The following is an 11221-nucleotide window of genomic DNA, read 5'->3' as shown; positions in this document are numbered from 1 at the left end:
GAATACAGATAGCTGGGGAACTTGAGGTAGAAATCAGTGTAGAAACATCTACTGGAAACCTGTTGGACTTTGGTGGAAAGGATTTAGTTCTACCCAGTTAGATGATCCCACTCCCTTCCCTTCCCTGTCCCAGTTATATAATAAACCCTGTTTAACATCTTATTGTTACCTTGTGAGTCTCTTCCTGAATCCTTTCCCAGATCTAAACGATTTTAATAACTGGCCCAAAGGACTATTACATCAAGAACCTAGAAACCAATCTAACCTCTCTTTACCATTATACCACCAACCCACTAATATTTTATTTAGTTACATATTTCACTACAGACAGAGCAAGTCATGCGGAGACAGCTAAAAACAGAGACAAATCAATATGGCCTGGGTGAAGAAAAGCCAGCTTCCCCGGGCAGTCCTTTCTAGGGAAAACAGCCGAGTCATCGGAGGATCGAGAAAGCATCAGTACACAGTCCACGTTACTTGTTTGATCTTGTTTGGGCCCACTAACTGCTCCAAGACTTCTCGGGAATGATCTGAAAAAGAAGATCACAAGGGTTAGATAGCAGGAAGGGGAGGTACATGCACAATGGATGGAGGCTCTCTTTTTTTAATTTAAAATGTTCATTTTTAAAGTATGTAAACCCTTTCTCTCTTCAAACAACTCTAAGACAGAAAGACTAGGGAAATGATGGGTAAGTGACTTGCCTAGGGTCACATAGCTCTGAAGAGTCTGACGCCAGATTTGAATCCAGGTCCTCATGACTCCAGGCCTGACACTCTATTCACTGTGCCACCTTAATGCCTCCAGAGGCTAAATTTATGGCAGAGATCCAAAGCTGTTCTGTGGTGTGGCCATCTTCACATAGTCTTTCCTTCCCTCCCCCCCCCCCCCCAATAAATCCTTACTTTCCATGTTAGAATCAGAACTGTGTATTGGGTCCAAGGCAGAAGAAAGTTAAGGGTTATTAGGCAATAGAGATGAAGCTCAGGGTCACATAGCTGGGAAGTGCCTATGGTAGGATTTGAACCCAGGACCTCCCTCCTGTCTCTAGGCCTGTCTCTCCATCCACCAAGCCACCTCACTGTCCCCTATGGAGTCTTTTTTAAATAAATAAAAGTCAAAGTCAAAACTGAGCATTAAATAGTAATACTAGTTCTTCATTCTCAAACAGAGCCAAGATTCTGGACTTGGAGCATCCTACAGAAGACAAATGACACACATGAATCTAAATTCTATTTCTGTTCTCCATGTAGCCACCCCGGGCTTAGGAGACACAGAATTCAGGTGTCATCCCAGCCAGGGGTCTCATCCACACCACAGGCTGCAGGAGGAGTTGATGGAGAGAATTAGAACAGTTGGGAAAACCTTGGAGTCACTTGGAGTGGCAAAATGCACCTCCTACCAGAAACCAGATGGGCTCAGGAGATCCAGGCCAAAAGGCCTCACACTTATGAAGCAAGAACCAAAGGAGGAGCACCTGCACCTGAGAAAGTGAGGCCAGGGAGGAGGAAAAGGGGGACGTCTCAGAGTGGGGTAGACAAAGGTGCCACACACCCTGTCTGCATCTAGAATGTGTACTGGCCATCCTGACAAGGCTGAAGAGGAGCAGGAAAGGCCCGAGAAGAAGAGTGAGGCAGGCCAGATCCACTTGAGACACTACCTCGAAGGCAGAAAAATTACACAACTTGGCCCACACGGGAGGAATTTCTTTTGTAGTAGGAGAAATGGAGGCAAGATCCAGTGTAAGATGATTAGAGTCTGGTGGAGAGGCCAGGATGACACTGGTCAGAGAGGAGGCACCGGACAGAGAGGGGGCACCAGACAGAGTGGGGGCATTGGCCAGAGTGGGGCATTAGACAGAGAGGGGGCACTGGACAGAGAGGGGGCACCAGACAGAGTGGGGGCATTGGCCAGAGTAGGGCATTAGACAGAGAGGGGGCACTGGAGAGAGTGGGGGCACTGGACAGAGTGGGAGCACCAGACAGAGGGAGGCACCGGACAGAGAGGGGGCACCAGGCAGAGGGAGGCACCGGACAGAGGGAGGCACCGGACAGAGTGGGGGCACCAGGCAGAGGGAGAAACCGGACAGAGTGGGGGCACCAGAGGGAGGCACCAGACAGAGGGAGGCACCAGACAGAGTGGGGGCACCAGGCAGAGGGAGGCACCAGACAGAGGGAGGCACTGGACAGAGTGGGGGCACCAGGCAGAGGGAGGCACTGGACAGAGTGGGGACACCAGACAGAGGGAGGCACTGGACAGAGGGAGGCACCAGACAGAGTGGGGGCACTGGACAGAGTGGGGGCACTGGACAGAGTGGGGGCACTGGACAGAGTGGGGGCACCAGGCAGAGGGAGGCACCAGACAGAGGGAGGCACCGGACAGAGTGGGGGCACCAGGCAGAGGGAGGCACTGGACAGAGAGGGGGCACCAGGCAGAGGGAGGCACCGGACAGTGGGGACACCAGACAGAGGGAGGCACCAGACAGAGTGGGGGCACCAGACAGAGTGGGGGCACCGGACAGAGTGGGGGCACCAGACAGAGGGAGGCACCAGACAGAGTGGGGGCACTGGACAGGAGAACCATTACACAATCCAGCTTGTAGGGACAGGGAAGGATTGGGGACAGCCAGAAGGAGAAGGTTGAGAAGGCAAGATGGTGGCCTCCACTTGGGACCTGTTGAGTGGAGGCTGTCACTGCTGGCAAAGATGCTGCCCAGGTCGGTCTCTGGGCCATTTGCCTTCCCCGGGGCTGGCTTGCTGGCTGTGAAGCTCAGGGAAGTTGGGTTACTCAGCACACTAGTGTCCATGCTTGGTGGAGAAGCCATTGGGAGGCCTGGATGTCCCACTTCTATCGCTTCAGAGAGGGAGGGTTGACCTCCCTCCCTGGGGATGTGCTCTCTGGTGGGACCAAATAATGATTCCACCGAATCCTGTCCAGCGACTGGCCACGGAAGCAGAGAGGGAACAGAGAGACAAGGCAAAGGCTGCCTTGGAATCAGGAAGACGCTGGGCATGTGCCTCTGGATAAGCGAGCGCACACTTGTCTCAGACGAAGGCGCAGAGCAAGAGAGTATGTGCTGTGGTAACCAATGACATCATATGGTTGGTCAAAAAAAAAAAGTAAAGCAAATAATTTGAGAAAATGTGGCAATTACTAAATGAAGAAGAAAATACTAATAATCAATGAACTATGCAAATGCCTCATGCCTGTACATCCTAAATAATGTCTTTTTCTTTCTTTTTTAAACCCATACCTTCTTAGTATCCATTCTAAAACAGGAAAGAAATAAGAGCTAGGAAATTGGGGTCAAGTGACTTGTCCAGGGTCACACAGAGAAGTGTGATATGAACTCAGGTCCGGTACTCTATCTGCTGGACGCCTAGCTGCCCCAATATTTTCCTGAAAAATGAGAAGTACTGATTATAGTGAGCAGTGAATAAGATCATAAAAAATGAAATGAATTTATTTGACAAAACAAAATGACTTGTTATGAATGTGGCAGTCCTTCTTCCATCAGTTATTAGTATAATCATAACGCTATTAGAATCTAAAGATTCTAACAAGATCAAAATTAGGATAAAACTAGAAGAAAACCAAGAAAAGGTCCAAGGCTCGCTGTTAAGACAACACTACCTGACTTGCTTAAACAAGACTGATGCCTTTTTCTTCTGGATTTAGACAAAAATATATGATTTTTATTGCCATGCATGATATATTTTTTCTTGACAATAAAATGCAATTCTCAAAGCCTACTTGGATTTTAGAAGGTTGTGTATACTAAGCAAAAGTAGAAGTAGAAATAGGAAGTAAAATCTTCAATGGCACCATGAAAGGTGGTTGAGGTAAACCTTTGGGTTGGATATTTTAAAAAACCAGATGTGCAAACATCTGCATAATTAGAATGTTTTCCTATGCATGTGAAAAAGGTATTTAATGCCCCTCTGCTTAGACTCCCTGCTACGGTCTGGCAATTTTTTTCCAATTTTAATAAAATGTAGAATAAAAATAACTAGTGCCACAAAGGTATATATTTCTGATATAAAAAAATCTTTTTATACAAATCTATTTCTATATGGTGAAGAGTCATCGTTCTTAAAATACAGAATTTTCTTTATGTGATGTTGATACAATATTAAAATAAATAATACTGTCTAGGGAAAACTCATTTGCCTCCTATAATGAAGAAAAATGAGATATGGATAAAAGTGAGAGACATTGATTGCATTCATGTTACACAAAGGCCGCCTCCCTCATCGTATGGACAAGGAAATGAGACCCCAACAGAGAGGTGACTTGATAATGAGCTGCTGACTCCAGAGCGCTGTCAATCAATGTCAATCTAACGCTTCTACAAAGAAGACCCGAGAACTTTAAAAAGGGTTTCGATGACCTTGGATTGGACCCATCTCTGATGCTTACCACTTTGTTTATTTTTTTATGTTTGTTTTTTTGTTTTATTTTTCTAATCCTCACCTTCCATTTTAGAATCAATACTATGTATTGGTTCTAAGGCAGAAGAGTGGTCAGGGTGGGCCATGGGGGTTAAGTGACTTGCCCAGGTAGGAAGTGTCTAAGGTCAAATTTGAACCCAGGACCTCCTGTCTCTGGGCCTGGCTCTCCATCACTGAGCCCCCCGGCTGCCCCCTGATGCTTACCACTTTAAGCCGCTTAGCCTTCCTAGGTCTCGGTTTCCTCATCTGTAAATGAGAGGGTCGATCTGGATGGTGGGGGAGGTCCTTTCCAGCTCCAGCATCCTAGTGTCTCCTTGAAAGGGTTGAGAATATCCTCAGAAATCTGGGGCCAACCCTTCCTGAAGAGCGCCACGGAGGGAGGAGTGCTGGCCATGGCTCCATCCTCTGTGGGCGCCACGTGGCTCGACGTCCTGCCTCTGCTTGTTGGGGGAGAGCAGCCTGACCGGCCCTGAGGGGCGCATCCGGCACGCCGTGGCCTCACGTGCACGGGGTCTCCCGGGGGGGGGGGGACCACACTGGTGCTGCCGCCTTTCCTCGTCTTCCAGCCCTTGGCACGGTGCCAGGGCGCTCCAGGTGCTTTACTGAAGTGCAGTCCCGGATCGGAGGTCATCGAAACGAGGAGGCACAAAGAACGCTCCCGGCGTGCCGAGGCCAGCGGCGACGCCGGCCAAGGAGAGCACGAGGGGGGCGTGTTGGAATTTAGGGCTACCGATAAAATTCAGGGTTTCTGCTGTCGGCCTTGAACGCTGGGGGCAGCGCTTGACGGAAGCCTGCTTTCTGGCACAGATGACGGGACCATCTTGGAGGCAGCCGTGGAAGGTGGTCGTGTTGGCTCTGGTTAGGGCTTCCGGCGGTGACGGTCTGCTGGGAGGAGGCAGAGTGAGCTGAGTCTGATGACGTCGGTCTATCGTTTATGGCCTCGATGAGGGAAGGCTGAAAACCGTCTCCTGACCGGATTGGCTCCTGCCTTGACCGTCGTCCCTTTTGCACACCCCCGATGGACCGTGCCTGTGAGGCTGTGAAGGCCGGGGCTCCCGGTCTAGGAAGTCCTTCTGGTGTCCAGTAAGAGGCCTTCATTGGTGCCGAGCCGAGGGAGAATGTACCTTACAAGCTGGGACTTTTTTCTCCAGTGCCACCATTCCTCTAAAACCCCAAACTCTCCTTTTTGTAACCACGGAGAAAGCTTTATGTTCTCTCTATCCGATTTCACACGGCTGGCCTCGGCTCAAGGTTCCATACATTCAGGATGTTTTTGGATGCTGGCTTTGACATCCGATGTATCAACGGTCTCCTCTAGCTTGGCGATTTGGTTTTATCCATGCTTTCACCCAAATCACAGATAAATAAATCTCAGGCAGCTCAGGGCCAAGCCTGGGTCCTTGGAATAGTCCACTGCAGAACTCTCCCAAGGCGACGACGAACCACTAACAACTCCTCTTTGCATCCAGTCATTCACACAGTTCTGAATCCAAAAATTGTGATCATTTAGTCCACAGGCCTCCATCTTTCCCATATGGGTGATATGAAATACTTTACCAAAAACTTTGCTAAAATCTAGGTAAACTATATGTATGCTTGCTACATATAGCATTCCTGTATCAATTTAGTAACCCTGTCAAAAGAGGAGAGCTGGTTAGTCTGGCACGCCTGCTTCTGGAGGAGGTCGGGCTGGCTCTCTGGCATCACCACTTCCTTTCCTAGACGCTCACTAAGCAGATCTTTGATAAAAATAAGCCTCAGGAGAAAGAATCATAAGAAAAATCATATTTTCTTCTAATTTAAGTAACAGTTTAATAAACACTAGTGGAGAAGACAATCTTAATATATGCTGCGTAAAACATAAGAAAACAGGATAAAAAGAAAAGAACTCATGAATAGATATTACTACATAGTTTATAAGAAACAATACAGAAACATCAACAAAAATTTAAAATATATGTTTGGTTTAAAACTTCCATATCATACAACTCTCCATTACATGACCTGTGTTATTTCACATGACTATTAATTAACTCATGAATTGCAGATGTGGCCCTCGTGATATTGGGAAAATTCTAATTCAATTCAGAAAACACTTAAAAAGACAAAATCTGGTAGCAAAGTTCTATTCAAAATTCAAGTATAGAAGGATGATAGACACAAGGTCAGAAAGAAACATACGTTTTTGGACATGGCCACTCTATGGACTCTCTCTGCAGGAGAGAAGGTATATCAACAGTAATTTTGTTTAAAAAAAGGGTGGCCACCAGACACGCAGGATGGTTTGGGGAGTTGTGCAGAACTGGAACACTGCAGAGGGGGCTGGCCTGGAGCGCAGGCAGCAGCAACACTGGAGGTGGGCCATGGAGCTTCCGGACCTCAGCTCAGAGACAGAAGGGAAGCTGGACAACTGCTCAGAAACAGATCCCAGGGGACTCTGAGAGGACACAAAGAAGTGGGAGAAGTCTGGCAATTCTGTTGTCCATATGCAGCTCTGCAATGTGGTTCTAGGAAAGGCAGGAGCCCTTCTGATTGACCGACAGGAAACAGGGGGAGGCAGCTAGGTAGCAGAGTGGACAGTGTCAGGCCTGGATTCCGGAGAACTTGGGTTCAAATGTGGCCTCAAACACTTCCTAGCTTGTGTGACCCTAATTGCCTAGCCCTAACCATTCTTCTGCATTAGAAGGGTTTAAAAAAAATAACAGGGGCCCTTCCTGGGTAAGAAGCAAAGACTGGGAGAGCAATTGTAAAGGATAATCTTGGATTATTTTAGTGGGTTTTTTGGTAAGATTTATTCCTAGCGGTAAACCAGGCCTTTAGGAGCCAAGTTAAGACAACTTGGGCCATTCCTTGGAAAGTTATTTCTTGCCACAGTACCTACTTAATCCTTTCAGTTCATCATTTGTTACACAGCAGCTCTGAAGAAAAGGATCGGCTTCCTTCAGTAAAAATAGGTTAAGTTGGAAACGACAGGCTTAAGTCTCCGTTTTTGAGAAGAAACCGAACCGCCTCCCTGCTCAGCGCCGGCAGAAGCTCCTGGTCTGGCGTACAGAAGACTCTGCTGGGACTGTCAAACCCCTGAAAGATGTCACCGGCCGGCCGTCAGTGCCCCCACGCCTGGGCCATGGGGCATCACGAGGGACGGTTATCGGGCAAGACGGCTTTTCTGTGAAGAGTCCCATCTACAAGTGCTCAGCTTCCCGGCTCTGGCCTCCTCTGGAGCAGCCGCTGCCTGGCCTTGGGACGGATTCTGAGACAGGAGGGAAAGGCTCCCCGATGGATAGATGGTCGGAGGATGTCACCAAGCCTCCAGAGTCATACGAAAAAATGCTCCAGATCTCCACGGATTAGAGAAACAAAAATAATCCTGGGTGGGCTGCTACGGCAGGAAAGGAAAAGGACAAACGTTGGAGGGGACGAGGGAACATCGTGCAGAGTCGTGAATGTGGAAAGCCATTTAGCTCCGACGCCCAAAGGGCTACAAAATCGGGTACCCTTTGGCCAAACCACTCCTGGGTCTGCAGCCCAAGAGATTAAAAAAAAAAAGGAAAAGGACCCACTTGTACAAACATCCTTCTAGATGCTGGCAAAGAATCGGAAGGTGGAGGCACGACATCCATCCACTGGGAAGGACGAGCCGGAAAGGCCAGGATGCGCTCATGTAAGGTGAGGTGAAGAGAACCAGGAGAACGCTGAACAATGGACCTCCCTCGGCCTCCAGAGAAGGCCTGACGGAGTCTGGTCGCGGATCCAAGCAGACTTTTAAAGACTTTCTTCCTTTTCCTTGTTTGTTTTTTCTTTCCCAGTGTGACTAATATGAAGTGTGTTTTCCATGACTGCACTTCTGTAAACTATACGGGAAGGGATGGTGAGAGGGTGCAAATTGGGACCTCTACATTAAGAAAAATGAATATCAAACATTGTTTTTATATGCAATTGGGAAAAATGAAAATGTTTCAATCTTTTAAAGAGGTTACTTTCAATCTGTTTGGGGAAAAAAGCAGAATTTGCTTTAAAAAAGAATGTGACAGTGACTCTCTGAAGATGGATGCCAGCTGGAAAACTTTTGGGATGCTATATTTGAAGTTTTTCTCTGACAAATGCAATGAGGAGCAGCTCCATGGACTGAGAGCCAGGTCTGGCGATGGGAGGTTCTGGGTTCAAATCTGGCCTTAGATATATCCTAGCTAGGTGACCCTGCACAAGTCACTTAACCCCCATAGCCTAGCCCTAACTGCTCTTCTGTCTTGGAACCAACACACAATATTGCTTCTAAGGTGGAAGGTGAGGGCTTAAAAAAAAAGATAGAGGCAAGAAACACTGGCTATTTAAGTAGGAAGGAAGGTGATGGCAAATCTGGATAGCATTTCTTAAAAATCCAAAGGTATGTTATTTTCCTAATTACATGTAATAATAATTTTCAATAAACCCTTCCCAAAATTATCAGATCCAAACCATCTCCTTCGCCTTCTTCCCTCCCCGCATTGGCAGTTAGTAAGCGAGCTGAACTGGGCCGAACGTACGTGCTTTATCATCTAAACCCCTTCCACATCGGCCATTGTTGCAAGAGCCCATCCAGACAAGACCAAAGGCCCAAATCAAACCCTAAAGCCCGTCTGCTTGGATCTGCTTCCGCCGATGCGGCAGTTCTTGCTCGCCAGCCTTTCCCGTCTGACCCAGATTGTGCGTGGCCGAGAGGAGCCGCGCGGTCGCTGCTGATAACCGCACGAGGATTCTGTTCGGCTTCTCTCCCTCCGCGCCGGTCCTGCAGATCCTTCTGGCTTTTCCCAAAATCCTCCTGTTGGTCATTTCTTCCAGCTCGAGACACCGAGTGGGCCGGCCCTTCCTCGGCGGGTGGACGCCCCCTCGATTCCCAATTCTGTGCTGTGCCAAGAGCAGCTAGAAACATCCTCGTGTGGGCAGGTCTGGCCCCTTCCTGCGACCTCTCTGGCATTCCCGGGCCGAGGCGAGGCACCGCTTTAGAGCCTTTGGGCAGTTCCCAAGCGCCCTCCAACGCCTGGATCCCCTCACGACGCCACCAACAATGCATTAGACACGGCCCTGCGGACAAAGACCCGCAGAGTTGGAGCGATGTCTGTTGCGAGAGGTGCACGAGGCGGAAAGCCGGGCGCCTCGGAAGGGATGCCTTTGCCTCGTGGGGCTGCAAAAGGCTTCTGAGAGTGCCCTGGCCAGCAAGGAGATCCCACCAGTACCTCCTGAAGGGAATGAATTCAGTCTTTACCGGAGGCCCGAGGCCGGGGCAGAAGCTCAAATCCTCGGCCCGTGACGAGAAGACGGACTCTCTGGAAGAGACCCGGCGGCGGCAGAGGCGAGAGGTTAGAGGAAAAGGGGATGACGGGGACGCGGAAGCCATGAGCCCGATCGTGGGCGGACTCTGAGCGAGCGTGGAGGGCAGAAGGACAGAAGCCGCCGGACACAACGGCGCGGCTCTCCACCGGCCCAACTCATTCACATTTCCCAATTTTAAGGGCGGGAGCGGCGGGTCTGCAGCCCGAAAGCCCCCGGAAGCGTGCCTGAGAGAGTCCTCTCTGCCGAAGGTCCCCCAGTGGAGCAGCCCCGGCAAACTCACCTGTGATTAGGGGGCACTCGTGAAAGAGCAAAATGTGTATCTGAGGGCAGCATGTGAGCACGGCTTCCACGGCCCCGTCGGTCAGGTTCACGCAGTGCCCCATGTGAATCTCCTACAAGGACAAAAACAGAAGAACAAGGACAGAATTAGCGGAGCTTATTCCTGGAACACGATTCCCCAAGAGAAGCCGAGCAACAGCTGCACCTCGTGTTTTCTCTTAGCCACAGTTGTGGCTAGAATTCACACCACAGAACACAATCCCTCGCGGCAATTCTTTCCATTTGGGCACCAACAGAGTCCTTAACGGAAGAGTCAGCCATTACTGACCATCCGAAAAGCGCCCAGACAGACTCCTCATCTCCCCCGGAGGGTGCATCCACAGACACGGCCACAGAGGAGCTTCTGTGCTGCGGGTGGAAGCTTCCTGAATGGAAGAAGACAAGAACCATCATCGCCTATTCAGTGACTGCTGACGAGCTGTGCCCCGGACCGAGAAAAGTTACGTAAAGCCACGGCACGCGCGCCAAAACCTGCAAGGTACTCCACGTTGGCTAGAGAAGCCACTGCATTCAAGTCGTAATAATAATACCTATATTAAATAAATACTGGTAGCTAACTGAAAACAACCATAGCTGACATTTATTTAGTGCTTATTATGTGCCGGGCACGTTTGGTCCTCGTAGGAATTGGGAGTTGGGTGCCGTTATATCACCATTCTACAGAGGAGGAAACGGAGGCAAAGTGGTTAGGGTCCTGCCCAGGGCGACACAGCCAGTGAGTGCCCAAGACTGAATTTGAACTCAGACCTAGCGTCTATTCCCTGGGCCACATAGCTTCCTGGACTAAAATTAAAATAACCTTAAAAGGATGACTCTCAAAGATTTTTTCAGAGTCATTTCCAAAGAAAATCTTGTCTTCTGATGGTCTGTGAAAGCCACATTGCTCAAGGCTTGACTAAGGCGAGAAGCCGGAGCCGATTTCGTTTGGAGACAGATGATCAAAGGATTTTTTTATTCCGCTGGAATTCAAATGTTATGGCTCATCCACTGTGAGCTCCTCAAGGGCAGAGGCTGACTTTGTGTAGCCCCTGCTCTTAGCGCAGTGCCTGGCATGCTGCAGGCGCTTGATACGTGCTTATTGACCGAATGCATCTTTTCCCTCAGCGGCTCATGGATTTTCTTT

At 49.2% G+C, this 11221-nt stretch overlaps 1 protein-coding gene across 1 annotated transcript in view; it reads right to left on the bottom strand.

The window, feature by feature from the left end:
- Nucleotides 1–293: 293 nt before the first annotated feature.
- AMN1 (antagonist of mitotic exit network 1 homolog) overlaps nucleotides 294–11221 on the bottom strand; it is a 38704-nt gene continuing 27776 nt past the window's right edge. The window contains exons 6-7 of the mRNA XM_044677747.1: nucleotides 10040–10151; nucleotides 294–530 (exon numbers count right to left, since the gene is read on the bottom strand). Coding sequence (XP_044533682.1) covers nucleotides 457–530; nucleotides 10040–10151 — 186 coding nt within the window. The 3' untranslated portion in view covers nucleotides 294–456. The remainder of the gene's footprint in view (nucleotides 531–10039; nucleotides 10152–11221) is intronic.

This window comes from Gracilinanus agilis, chromosome 5 (assembly GCF_016433145.1).
Source record: "Gracilinanus agilis isolate LMUSP501 chromosome 5, AgileGrace, whole genome shotgun sequence".
NCBI classification, from domain to species: Eukaryota; Metazoa; Chordata; class Mammalia; order Didelphimorphia; family Didelphidae; genus Gracilinanus; species Gracilinanus agilis.
Note: the sequence above shows the minus strand (reverse complement) of the source record. Positions and strands in the feature narration are given on the sequence as shown.